Below are 14,038 nucleotides of genomic sequence, written 5' to 3'. Positions count from 1 at the left end.
TTCTGGAGAGGAAATGAGGCCTCTGAAACCCCTCAGCCAGGATGGGAAGCCGTCTACCTCCTTGGGGCTGCGGGAGGCCCACGGCCACCCCTGGTTCGCACAGCACGTCCCAGGCAGGTCCAGGTCAGTGCAAGGTGGGGCCCAGAAAGGCTGGGGCCAGGCCTTTCCATCCCCAAGGGCCCTGCCCTACTTTCCTCCACCTCCCCCGTCCTAAAAGCACCGGCCTCCAAACATCCTGTGGCCTCAGTTCATGGATGGATTTTCCCACCTTTGTCTTCAACAGACGTTTCCAGGCAGGGTTCGTGCCCAGGAGGAGCTCAAAGGTGCCTGGCTGAATGGACAGTGAAACCCTGGTACTTCCAGCAGGGCGCTGGCTGAGCCCTGCCTCCTCGGGCACCAGCCCACTTCAGCCTCACAACACCTCCAGATCGGTGCGCTGGCCGCCCTGCTGCCGGAGGGAGGGCTAAGGTGGCGCAGGACACGCTGGATGTCCACGGCGACCAGAGGTAATGCCAGGACTAGCTCACAGACTCCTGAAGGCCTTGAGGGCCGGGGGCCAGGGAGGAATCGCTGCACGGCTAACGTGCCCATCTCACAGGTGAGGAAACTGAGGTCCAGAGGGCAGGATGAAGGTGCCCGTGGTGTGGGGGAGGGGCAGGGCCAGGACACTGCAGGGCACTTCTGGGACCCAGGCAGGTAATGGGCACCAACGGATGGTGACAGGGCATGGTCCTCACCTAGCTGGCACAGGAGTCTCGATGGGGCACAGTTCTCTGGCAGCCGCCATTCCTTTGAGCAGCAGCACCCAGAAGGGGGCTTTGGAAAAGGGCAGGAAGGAAGCCCTCAGCGCCGCCGGCCCCGCTGCCCTGTCAGCGCCGCCAGCCAGCACTTGCTGAGCGCTCACTGTGTACCTGGAGCTGCCCACTCTGCCCTGGTCCTGCCCTAACCCTTGGAGCTAGGCTTTATTACCATCCCCATCTTGAAGGCAAGGAAACTGAGGACCAGAGAGTCATCTCCTGCCCACTGGTCACACAGCGCTCAAGCGGCAGAGCAGGGACGCGCCCTTGAGCCCCCTCCAGTGACAGCACAGCAGGAAAAAGCCCTAAACATCTGGAGTTTCATTCAATCCTCCAGAAGGCCAGAGGGGGGGGCTGGGCCGCCCAGGGGCCTAGGGCTCAGACCAGAACTCAGGCTCAGCGGCAGGCCTGCTGTGAGGCCTTGGGCAAGCTGCTGCCCCGCTCTGGGCTTCGCTTCCCTAGCTGCCAGCTTGGCTGCTCCAGTGGGAGAGGTGGCATGGCCCAGAGGGTCGCCCAGACTGGGGTTCGTATCTGCTTCTGCCCCCTCCCAGGGTGGCGGCTTGGCCTCAGCTTCTCTACTCACCCTAGCGGTGGGCACCCCAGGCCGAAAGGGCTGGCCCTCCTCCCGCCTCGGCAGCCCCCTCTCTGGACACCCCTCTCCCCCAGGCCTCAGTTTCCCCAGCCACCCTGATTATCTTCTCCTGAGACAGGGAACCCCCCATGCCCCAAGGACCAGAGGCAGACGTGGAGGGTGGGGTGGGTCAGGAAGCCACAGAAGGGGTGACAGAAGAATGAAGACCAGCCGGCCGCTCCTCCCTTCCTGTGGACAGGACAGGACAGGCCGCCAGCCCCCACCCCCGGCCCCGGGAGGACAATGGCTGCTGACAGCAGGCGGGGCGGAGGGCGCCACTTCAAAGCCGCCGGGCCCCCCTGGGCTGGGCGGCCCGGCTGTGGCCAGAGGCTTTGTGTCAGGGACACAGGACCCCTCCCGGGGTGGGGGTGGCTTCCCTCGCTTCCACGTATTTAATTTGTTTCACGAGCACTTAAGTGGCACTAAGAGCCCTGTGCATGTCAACCTGCCCTCACGACTTGAACAAGTGGGACTATTACCACCTGCATCTTCTAGGGGAGGAAACGGGGGCCCGGAGAGGGGACGTCAGCTGCCCGGGGTCCCGGGGCTGGTAGGTGGCAGAGGAGGGGCTGGATCCCGGCCGGCTGGCCTCAGGGTCCCAGGGTCTGTATGTCCCTGCTGGTCTTCCCCGAACCCAGGACACCCCCCCCTCGTCACGCCACCGCGCCTCCTCTTTGGAAAGACACGCTTGTTTTGCAGAATTTGCCGCTGAGGACAAGCTCCTGAGAGCCGTTCTCTCAACATCTCTGTCACTCCCCGGGGACCCTCATGGGAGAGGCTGGTGCCAGCCGCCGCCAGTGGGCCTCTGGCAGGGGCCCAGCAGGCTTTGCCACGGGACATGGTTTTTTCCACTCTTGCTGGCAAACCTCCGTGGCTCCTCTGAGCCCTCGACCCAAAAGCCCTGAGGCCTAATTGCCCTGGAAACTTGCAAGGACGACGCTTCCTCACTCCCTAGGGACGGTGGGAAGAGGGTGGCAGGCCAGGCCCGAGGGAGACAGGCCGGTCTCCTGCTGCCCTGAGCTTCCTTTGGGGAGAAGGCCTGGGCACCATGGGCCACTCATCCCAGAGACGTGAGGCCCCAGGTCTGTGCTCAGCGACTGGGCAGGTCCCGAGGGTCCTCACCGCACCCTGTGTGTCAGGCGGAGAGGGGGCACGGCTGACTCATTTCACACAAGGGGAAACCAAGGCTCAGAGCGGGAAAGGGACTCACACACGGTCATGCAGACTCTGGGGGCAGAGCTGAGATCCCAAACCAGGTCTGCCACCTCTGCTTATCTCTAAGCCCTGGACGGAAGAGCTGCCCTGGAGGCTGGCAACAGAGAGGTCAACCTGTGCTCACATCTGGGACCGTCCTCTGCTCTGGGTCCACTGGGCTGCACTTTCTGGACCTCCCGTGCTGGGAGAGCAGGGACACACAGTCAGGCCAGCGCAGGGCTGAGGGCAGAGAGCAGGTGATGACTGGGAGGTGGAAGGAGGCAGGGCACCGAAGTCGGGAGCTGGGCTGCCCAGGTTCCAATCCTAGCTCGGCCACTGACAAGCTGTGTGACCGTGGACAAGTTAATTAACCTCTCTGGACCTCCATTTCCCCATCTGTAAAATGTACTAATAGCCGCACACACTTCAGACACCAGGAAATTACATGAGTTGGTAATCAGCGCTGAGAACGGTGCCTGGCACACACGTGCCAAGGAGTGCGATCCTTGTCACCACCACGATCTGTTGAATGAATTAAGCCACAGCACATTCTGGGCCAAGTTTCAGACCCTTGGAAGGCTGAGTATTACAAAAAAGGAAACAGACTCAGAGAGGCAAAGCAACTTGAACTTGGGTCCTGAGCCTCCCAGGCCCAGCTGCTCCCTCCATCCACCCCTTGCTGGACCAGGGTCAGCCACTGGAGCAAGGCCATGGCCAAGACGAGGCCATCCCGCTGGCTGCGGACCCAGCCCCCACGGCAGCCGTGAACCTGGTCTGTGGCCAGGGCTGGAAGTCGCGGCTGGTGGCGGGTGGGCAGGCAGGCAGGCCGGCCGTCGAGCTCGAGGAAGGCCACTGGGCCGAACTGTGTTTGTCTTGGCTTCTCTGGGCTGGCCTGGGACCTGCTATTGTTCTGGGAACCACGCCCGCCCCTGGGGGCCTGGACCCTGTCTGGGGGTGCGCAGGGGGGCCTCCAGCAAGTCACGTCGTCACCCCGCCACAGGTGCGGCCCGGCTCCCTCTCCTCTTCACTTGGATTCTGTCCTCCTGCCCCTGCTTGTGTTTCAAGCGTTGCTCACTGATCCTGGAGGACGTCAGCCTCCTCCATCAGACGGGGGGCTCTCCAGGGGTCTGGGCAGACACACCTTGGGGCCTCTGCACTGGCCGTTCTCTCCCCAGACAGGCCCACGGCTCACCCCTCACGTCCTTCAGCTTCTGCTTCTGGGCGAGTGCTCCCCGGCCACGCAGTGTGAAACTGCACCCCGCACTCCTGGTCTCCTCCCCTCCACAGTGTTCTCCGCATCGTGCTTGTCACTCTCTGACTCCTGTACAGTTTACACGTCACCTTGTTACAACCAGCGGGCTTGTCCGCTCCTGAGCAGCAGGGATTTCTGTCTGTTTGTGGAGCCCTGCACGTCCCGGGGCCCCATTCCTCAGCACCAGGTGGCTCGAATTACGAGTGCGTAAGTGAGCACGTCCACATCACTGCTCTGGCCCAGGGTCCAGAGAACTTCCCGACAGACTGGCCTCCACCTGGGGACCCGGAGGCAGCGTGAAGCCGCAATTGGCGCTTACTGCCAGTCTGCACAAGCCTGTTGCTGGGTGCTTCAAACACCTCGTTTCAAGCCTCACCCATTTTCTGGATGGGGAGACTGAGGCTCGGGAGGAGGGGGTGACCTTGGACAAGTCCCTTAACCTCTCCCAGCTCGGTCCCCTCACCGTCTGAAGAGAGGGTGTAATGGAAACGGCTTGCACACAAGGTGGAGGAGGAAACGGGATGACACAGGTGGACACAGGAGTGCTGAGTCACCGGCGTCCCCTCTTCCTGCCTGTCCAGGCAGGCCAGGTCAGCAGGGGGTGTGCCTGTCCGGATTTCTGAAGCCTGGCCTGCTTCCTTTCCAGATTGGGTTTTAGGGTCATGGGTGGCCCTGCCCAGAGAAACAGGCAGAGGGGGTGGGGGCGCAGGCTGCCTCGGCAACCCGGGACCCAGATCTCGCGTGGCAGGTGCCTGAGTAGCTGCCAGGATCTGTTCAGACCCGTGACTGCCTACGGGTCTCCTCATCCGGGGAGGACCTGGTCCTTTATTCCAAGTCCTGGTGCAGCAAAGGCCCCATTTTCCAGGCGACCTCACCCACTGCCCGTGGCTGAACCTCAAACGCCACCTGAAGTGACTCTTGACCTCTGGAGGCGTTTGGACGTTTAAGAGATTTCCTCTCTGTTGAGATGCGAACGACGGAGGGTGGGGGGACGGCGGGGCGGGGGGGCACGCACAGGCACATCACCCAGTCTCTGTGCTGTGGCTGAGTTACTGCCCTGGGGTCGGGCTCACGCCTGAACCCACCAGAAGCCTCTGCAGGGACTTTGTTATGGGAACGAGCATGGCACCCGCCAGGATCTTGGTTGTCAGGTAACTGCTCTGCCCTGTTGACAGGTAACAGCGTCGCTACAGGCTAATGTTTTCATTGCCGACAATCCAGCAGCTAAACCTAAAGCCTGAACCACGAGCTAACATTTTAATTATCAGCTACGGCCTCTGTTAACAGCTAACATCCTGGCCATCGTGTAACCTATTAACCAGCAGCCGATTTCAGTCACGGTTGACACTTCGGTTAACAACTAACATCTTGGTTGTGAGGGGACGACTGCCATCCGCGAAAGCCTGCCCAGAGAACTAGCATCTTAGTCACCAGCGGAAACGTAAGCTGGTTCAGTTAATCTGACTGAGCAGCGAAAGTCCCAGTCAGTGCTTCTCAAACCTCAGTGTGCGTTTGGATTACGGAGGGACATGGTTCAAATGTAGTTTCTGGTTCCGTAGGTCTGGGGCTGGCCCACCGGCCTGCATTTCTAACAGGCTCCCAGGGGATGCGGATACGGCAAAGGTCCGTGTGAACAGCCGGTCATTAACGGCACAGACATCAGCTAACTTACAGCGGCATCGCCGACACCAGTTTGCTATCTGCTCCCATCTGCGCTGTGCCAGCTCCCTGACACGGGCACCAGGGCCGTGCGGGAGCGCGGCAGCCCCGAGAAGGAGGACCGCTCAATTTTCAGGAACTGTTTGAGCTGGCTGTTAAACCTCCAAGGACTTGAAATCGGACACGGTGGGAGTATCTACGCCATGGCATGGGCGAAGGGCGGAAACCAGGGCTCTGTGTTCTCCGGGGGGACTGGTTTCTCAGCACCAGTTTTGAGCAGGAAGGCTTGCGGGGGTGGGGGCGGGACAGAAGCACAACTCACCTTCCCTGTGGACTTGACGCCCTTCCAGATGCAGAAGAAGCAGACCAGCCAGACGAGGAGCAGGCAGAGCGCGAGTTCCCACTTCAGAGCACCCAGTTCATTAATTCCAGAAGACAGGCTCAGCACTTTCCGCCTTCAAGCAAACAGAACCGCAGGTCAGCCGGGGCCTGGCCCCGGGAGGGAGAGCCGGGGCTCCGGTCTCGGGCTGCGGTGCTGCACGTGCACAGCTCGCCTCACCTCTTCAAGCCATGGAACGCCAGTGGCCTCGGAGCACAGTTAACCCCCACGTCACAGCGGCATGGGGATGCCAACAAGGGGCGGGTTCGGACTCCTGAGTCAGGCGAACCTGGACTCTACCCAGCCAGGCCTCGGGCAAGTACAGTAAACCTCTGAGCCTCAGTTTCCTCATCTGTGAAATGGGCACTGATTCCTGTGTGGTTGATTTTCAGCAGACTCTTCCTCAGTGCACACTGTGGGCCAAACACTGGGTTCAATCTGGGCTCCACCATCACTGACTTGGGGTTAGTTACCCAACCACCCAATCCCAGTCTCCTCATCTATAAAATGGGAATCTACCCTCCCCCAACATTCTCTGCCCTATCACTCTTTTATTTTACACTCCCCGTTCCTTATCTGGATCTCACTACAACGTAAGCCTCAACAGGGCAGAGAGTTTGTAGAACAGCCACCCACCTCTTGACAGGGATGGTCCTCAGGAGAAAACCCACACGAAGTACCAACTACTGCGCCTGGACACAGCCAGCGGTTGTTACTGCCGTGGTGCTGGGACCCCAGGGCCACTCCAGGCACCGAGCAGGGTCGCTTCCTCCCCTTCTCCCTGCCCGGCTCAGGAAGAGGTACGTGGACGGTTCAAAGGATAATCAGCACAAGGCACCGCCAGCCCTGCCCAGGAGCACACGGCAGGGCCAGGGGCTCGGAGTCCACAGGCTTTGCTGACCGGGGGAGACTGACGCAGCCCCAACTCAGACACGCCCCGACGGGCAGACACCTTCTGAAGCCTGGTGGGGCCCCACAGAGTGCTGGCGGCCGAGACCGTGAAACTTAAACTTAATGCCCCAAAACCGTTCCCACAGTCCCAGGGCTCCGACTAACGAGGCAGTGACCGAGGGCAGTCACACCGAGCACAGGGACATCAGCCCTGCCCACCGGCCCTCAGGGGTCACTGCCTCTGAAGTCACAGGAGACAGGAGTCCATGTTCCCCCGGGAGAAGGTGGTTCCTTCTAAAGAGTCAGCTCCCTGTTGAAGGGCCACAGCCTTGAGCAGGAGAGGCCAGAGGGAAATGTAACCCTGCACCTCAGTTTTCTCTTCTGTAAAACACAAACAACAGTGCCCGCCCCCAGGCCATCCCCAGCTGGGACTGCTCAGGGAACTGCAGAGTGCTGTGCCCTGGAGGGGCTGCCATGGGGCAATGCCCCTCACCACTGCCTCCTAACCTCCCCCGGAGGCTACACAAGTCACCCCAAATCTGGCCACACCCCCCACACTGCCACCACCCCTCTCCGGGCCCCCATTGCTCCCCAGGGCTGTTTCAGCAGCCTCCTCACTGGCCTTCCTGCCTCTACTCTCAACCCCCAGTCTCTTATCAAGAGAGAATCTGGCAATACCCCAGCTAGGTCCTGCCCCACCTCTGCTCCACATCCCCCGATGGCTCCCACCCACCTGCCCACTCCTTTTCACCTCCCTGAATACGGTGACCAAATACTCCATCATTCAGACCCAGACATTGTAAACAGCAAGGTAGCCCTATTAACAACGAGGCCGGGACCACAGGCACAGGCGAGCCGCACCAGGACAAGCTCCACGCACACAAGCGGCCCCTTCACTTCCGCCTGAAGGAAGCGGCTGAAGCCACACTGGCTTCTGGTGTGTTCCCTGAATAGGTCCAGCGTGCTTCTGCCCCAGGACAGCGGAACTGGCTGTTCCCTCGACCACTCAACACATGGGGCTCCCTCAGGTCTCCGTTCGAATGCCACTTCCCCAGGGCAGCCTTCCCTGGCCACCGATGTAAAGACCATCCCTGGTCACACTCCTATTTTTCATCGCTTATCGTTGCTTTTATGTTACAGTGTTATCCGCATCATCTGTTTAATGTCTGTCTGTCCTACTAGAATGTCAGCTCCATGGAGACAGGGCTTATGTCTGTCTCGACCACTGGTGGACCCAGAGCAATGCCTGGCACAGTGGATGCTTGAAAGACATTCGTTGAGTAAACTAATTATACCCATTTGGTTGATGGGGAAACTGAGGCTCAGAGAGGTTCAGGGATTCACCTGAAATTACCCAGATTAAAAAAAAAAAATCAACCCTGGGCCTGGTTCTTTTTTTCTGATGCCACCCTGGGGACCAGCCACCCAGGGGCTGGGTACCAGGCTGTCCCTCTGAGAGGGTCCCCAGCACCCCAGGCTTCCCTGCATCTCTCACACAGAGAGGGAGGAGACCCAGAGGTGAGATGCATTCTTGTCCAAGAATAGTAATGATTCATTCCAGGGTGGGATCCAAAAAAGAATCGCCTGGACGTCTGTTTTGAGTCGGCCGCCCCGCTGCCGTCCAGCCGGCACTCAGAGATGTAAATACGTCCTCCGAGTGGGCCAAATCGTTTCCTTTTGACTGCCGGCCAGCCATTTATTGGCGATGGCTCTTCCCTGGAGACCGGCGGAGGCAACAATTATAAAAGAGCCCGTCCGCCCTGAGCCTGGGGCCGCCCAGGGCTCCCTCGCCGCCTCCCCCTTCCGACAGCTGCAGGGGAAGGTTGGCTGAGCAGGGCTTGTTTGCAAATGTGACTCATTTCTTTGATTCTAATAAAGTCTAATGATATGTGCCGAGCTCCCAGGGGGCTCTGGAGGAACTGGGGAGGGAGGCATGGCTCCAGGCTGATGGAGGGCTTTGGGCCAGATCTGGCTTGCTTGTCTTCCAGGGCTGGGGGCAAAGCAGGCCCTTGGGGATGCAGGTGACCTCAGAGCAGGGACGAGCGGAATGACCGGGGCAGAAGCTCTCCCTCCCCCTCACGGAGTGACTCAGGGTCAAATTATAAAGCCAGCGTGAAGTGTCTGTCTCAGGGGCCCGGGCAGCTTGCAAGGGAAAAGGGCGTCTCACTGGCTCGCGCTGAGGACGGTACCCTCACGCTGCAGACAGGGTAGCGTGGGGATCCAGGCCGGGAGAGGACCGCACGCGTAACCTGAGAGTGGGGTCACACACACACGGCACGATGTTACCTGTGGCCGTGGACTTGCCCTGGACCCACAGCTGCTGGGGGACACAGACACTGCAGGTGGCGTCATGTCGGGGAACAAGGCTGAGGTCTCTGCTATGTCCAGCTGCCTATGGAACCTTGGGCAAGTCACTTAACCACTCTGGTCCTCAGTGTGCTACCCCTAATTAGCCACGGCCAGAGGCCCCGTCCTCAGCACATCACTTGTCTCAACTCCTTGACTCTCAGCCAGGCTGTGAGATGCTGGGACCATGCTACCTCAGGTGGTGACCGCCCTGAGGTCATGCCGCTGGGACCCTGGGCAGAGTCAGTCTCCCTGCTCCCAGGGACAGGAGCATCACCCGTGGCTCCCCGTTATTTCCTCTTGTAAAACTAGGGTGGGGGAGGGGCTGGCAGGGAAGAGGATCAAGGCCCTCCCCTGTCCAGAGCCAGGAGGGAGGCTCAGCGCCATGGAGCTGTTGTCTGGAACCCTAGGCAGCTCCTGAGCACTGCCAGCCATCATTCACCTGCAGGAAAGGACAGCTCAGGGACTCACGTGTCTGGCGCAGGTGAGAGAAGTAGAGGAAGTGAGGGCTGGGGCTGCGCTCTGCCTCAAGGGGCACGGAGCCCAGTCCTGAGAGGAGCCTCACCCCTCTGCAGCCCAACCGGGTACCAGCCAGTGACACCTTAAGTGCAGCCAGTGAGCCTCTCTCAGTGGGACCCCAGAGCTGCTCACTGCAGGGCTGCGGGCTGTTTTCAGGGGAAATCACGTAAGCTAAGTCTCACCCCAAAGGGAACCAACCCACATACTGACGGCTGAGCCCTCTGAGGCCCTGTATACAGTCGGTGCCTAATATTTGTCCTAGCCTCTCTCTCACCAATGTGTCCCTCGAGAAAGTCTAGAAAACACAGATTCAATTACGTCACTCCCTTTCCCTTCTCCTACAGCTGCCACGGTTCCCGCTTCTAGAGAACAAAGCTCAGACTTATCAGCCTGCCATCCAAGGCCTCAGTCCTTCTCCCGGGCCCCTGGTGTCCTGCACTCTGGCCAAACCAGTGACTTGTTGTTCCCACTCATGTGCTCTTTGAATGCCACGCCTTAGCATGGGCTATTCTTTCTGTCCAGAATGTCTTTTTCTCTCTCCTTTTCAGCCTAGTGAGCTCCTACGCATCTCTCAAAGCTCAGCTCACATGGCCCCTCCATTTGCAGACGGGGAAATGAGGCCAGAGACGGGCAGTGACTTGTTGCTCCAGGCTACACAGCCAGACAGATGCAAACATGGAATTAATAAGAGTCAGCACTCAGTGAGCACGTCTTTTTACTGTGTTAAATACTCACTTAATCCTCTCTAGCTGGGCAAGATCACAGTCTGGAAAAAGCCACGAGAGGGTTCTGAGCTGAGAAAGGGTGTGTTTGGGGTCACAGCTGGTGGCAGAGATGCAAAGGGAAGGTGGGGGGAGCAGTGAGAGGCCACGCTGGGTCTGGGAGGGTGATGACGGGGGTCCCGTGAGGGGAGGGCCGCAGTGCCGGTGGGGAGGGTGGTCAGATTCTGGACATGCTTTCAAGGGAGAGCCGAAAGGACCAGCGGGTTGGATGTGGGGTTTGAGGTAGGAAGGAGTTTGGGATGATTCCTAGGCATGCTCCCTCCTGGAAGGGCCTCTGCAAAGAAGGCAGTGACAGGGGCAAGCCCCTGGGACCATGCTCAGGGCAGTCTGGTCCTGTTTCCTTCCCCTCTCTTCATGCACAGTAAAAGGGAAGGCTCCTGAGGGCAGGCGGCCCCGGCCTCCCTGATCTCACAGGCGGCAGGCTGGTCCTCTCTCCTAAACCTGCTTTCCAGGCTCCTCCTCTGTGGACCCCACTCCTCCCCAGGGCTCTAGAAAGATGGCAGGTTGTCCAGGAAAGTTCAGGTGGGCTCCCAGGGTCCTGCTAGAGCCCGAGGGATCGGGATGGGGGGGCAGGCAGGTGGCCAGCGCTCGCAAGTCCACCTGAGCACGCAGGGCTTGGGAAAGAGCCTGCCGGACCAGGATGTCTCCCAAGAGAAATCTTGTCTTAATGTCTTCTGGGCCGGGGAAGGGAGCGGGGCGCTCAGAAAGGGGGTTCCGGAAGGCAGGAGCCCTGGAATCCCGGGGCGGGGGGCCCAGGCTGGGGCCCAGGCAGGGGAGCAGGCGTGGGTGAAGACTACACCTGAGGACCCTGATGCTCACGCGTGCTCCTTCTCAAGAGCCCCCGGGCTGACGTGAGGGGGCGAGCCCTCTGTAACAGGGGGCCAGGCGGGCGTCTGAGAAGGGGCCACTCCTAGTCCTGGGGGACAGTTGTACCCACAACGAGGACACTGACGAATGCTGGCCCACACGCATCACGCAGACTCCCGGGCCGGCCCACGCATGACCCGTTCCATGGAGGCAGCCCCGCCAGCCTGGGAGGGCAGCGCCATGATCTCCCAAGTGCAGCGGAGGATGCCAAAGCCCAGACAGGAAAAGGCACCTGTCCCAGCCAGGAGAGCAGAGCGAGGGTGCCAAGCCAGGCAGCCAGTCCACGCCCGAGGCAGCCGGGCCCCAGCGGGGACCCAAGGGGCTGGGTGGGTGCCGGCGCCCTGCGTGGGGCAGGCCCTGGGGGGTCAGGCCGTGCCAGGCACAGCAGAGTGGACAGGGATGTGGCCTCGGGCCTCGGTCAAGTGAGAAGAGTGAAGTGCCTGCATTTCGTTGCCTGGAAACTCAGCTCTCCAGTGGGTGGGGAGTTGGGGAGGGTGGGGGCGTTAAGGGTGCCTGTGATTGCCTTTGCCAGTGCAAACTATGCACACGTAAAGAGCCCCGTCACAGAAGCCCGGGGATCTCTGAGCACACACTGAAGGCCCGGGTGTCAGGGGACGGACACGGGCCACCTGGGTGAGAGCTGACGGACCCTTTCTTGCTTAAGATTCCCCAGCCCGGGCCCCAGCATCTGGCTGGGACCAGGCAGCAGTTAACCCCCTCCTCTGCGGGCCTGCTCCTGGGCCACATTCTAAGAGGTGGAGAGACGCCCTGAAACAGCAAATCCAGTGATGATGCGGGACCACCTCCCTCCTCAGCACCGTCTCTGGCCCCGGGCTCTCAACCCCATGCAAGGCCTGATCTCAGTTATTTCCAGCATCAAGTTAACAGCTCATGAAGTGCAGGAAAAGCAAGGCACTACTACATTTTTGATCAGCCTCCAAGCACTGCATTAGAAGGACTTGCCCATATGTCAGCTAGGAGTCACCCAGACGGAGCCCTCCACATTCTGCCTTTCTCATGTCTGGCCTGTGTGTAAACTCCTGCGGTTATTGACTATATTGTGGTAAACTGTAAGCGTGCCCCTAGTTCTGCACTCCTCTCATAAAGAGGCAGGGCCTGTTTCCCCACCTCTTGAGTCTGGGTTAGTCTTTAGCAAATGGGATGTTAACAAAAATGGTGTAAGCAGAGGCTGGCAAAGTGCCCCTGCCTTGGGCCTTTCCCATCCGTTGTTTTCTTGGAATGCTGAGCCACCTACAAACAAGCCTAGGCTAACCTGCTAGGTGATGAGACCACGGGACCCACTGCCCATGGCACCCCAGCCAATAGCCAGCCAATCTGCAGAAGAGGTAGCCTGATGCCCTGCAGCTGACCTACCTGCGAGGGAGCCCAGCAAAGACCACAAGAACTGCCCAGCCAAGCTCAGCCCAAACTGCCCATCAGCAGAACCATGAGCCAAATCAAATAAATGGCTGTTGCTTAAAGCCACTGAGTTTGGGGAAGTGTGTTACACAGCGAATGCTAACTGATACATATTTTTCACTCTTATCTACTTACCTTTTCACTTGAATAACTACATCAGCTTCACATATGCATTTTTCTCTGTGCAATAACAGGTTTGATGTGCTAACTATATTTTTTCTAAAATACATTAAGAAAATTGTATCATTTTCAGACAACATAAGTACGTATACCTGCCTTTGGGAAACAATCCTCACAGAGATCCCATGGGTGTAGGAACGATTCATTCCCCTCATTTGACAGTTAAAGAAACTGAGGCTCAGAAAGGGGCAGTGACTTGCCGAAGGTCAAACAGCCAGTAAAATGGCAGAACTGGGATTCGACTCCAGGCCTGTCTGAGACCAAAGGCATGGATTTACCTCCAAATCTGTACCCACCTCCCACCCACCCCACCCCAAGAGAGTGGCTCCCGTGTCCCCGGGCTGCCCTCTCTGCCCCCCGCCCCATGCCCCCAGCCCCCCTCCTCCGGCGAGGCCAGGCTTACTCCCAGAACTCCGTGACAGGGGAGGTGAAGTTGGCGGTGCTGAGGGAGGCCCACAGACTCTTGTTCTTGCGCAGGGTGTCCTCCAGGCACTGGGGCGTGTTCCAGCTGTGGTTGCAGTGCGCCCAGGGGAGGTCCGACTGGAAGGAGTGGAACAGGTAGTACGTGGCCCAGGCCAGGATGACGATGTAGTATATATTCAGGAGGGACACGATCACGATGGAGGCGTAGCCGATGCCTGCAGGGGTGGGCGAGCAAGACGAGCATCAGGGGGCGGCCAGACCCACCGTGGCCACATCCTCACACAGAAGACCCTGGTACCTCCAGGCCTGGGCCAGAAGGGGACCTTTAACAGTGACCAGAAAATATCTGTAGGATGAGTGGGTGATTGGATGGATGGACAGGTGTAAGAGTGGGCGGTTAGATAAATCAGACAGTTACATGAATCAAAGGATGTATGGACAAGGGATGGATCAATGAATGGACGGTTAGATAGATGAATGGTGAGCTGGCTGGATGAACAGATGGGTGGTCAGTTGGTTGGATGGATGGATGGTTAGATGGACTGACGGATGGATGGATGTTGGACTGATTGATGGATGGATATTCACGGTGTTGGATGGATGCATGGGTGGTGGTGGATTGGAAGTTCGGGTAGATGAATAGATGGATGGACGAGTGGATGGGTAGACGGACTATCTAAACTACTGACTAGTTTAATG

General features: G+C 59.1%; 1 protein-coding gene across 3 annotated transcripts in view; it reads right to left on the bottom strand.

Annotated features, from left to right (window-relative positions):
• Positions 1-14,038, bottom strand: part of SLC6A6 (solute carrier family 6 member 6) — a 75,723-nt gene that overhangs the window by 19,818 nt on the left and 41,867 nt on the right. For all 3 annotated transcript variants that reach the window (XM_074344265.1, XM_074344266.1, XM_045515374.2), the window contains 2 exons: positions 13,320-13,554; positions 5,856-5,988 (listed from right to left, as the gene is read on the bottom strand). In XM_074344265.1, coding sequence (XP_074200366.1) covers positions 5,856-5,988; positions 13,320-13,554 — 368 coding nt within the window. The remainder of the gene's footprint in view (positions 1-5,855; positions 5,989-13,319; positions 13,555-14,038) is intronic.

This window comes from Camelus bactrianus, chromosome 17, assembly GCF_048773025.1.
Source record: "Camelus bactrianus isolate YW-2024 breed Bactrian camel chromosome 17, ASM4877302v1, whole genome shotgun sequence".
In the NCBI taxonomy this organism is placed as follows: Eukaryota; Metazoa; Chordata; class Mammalia; order Artiodactyla; family Camelidae; genus Camelus; species Camelus bactrianus.
Note: the sequence above shows the minus strand (reverse complement) of the source record. Positions and strands in the feature narration are given on the sequence as shown.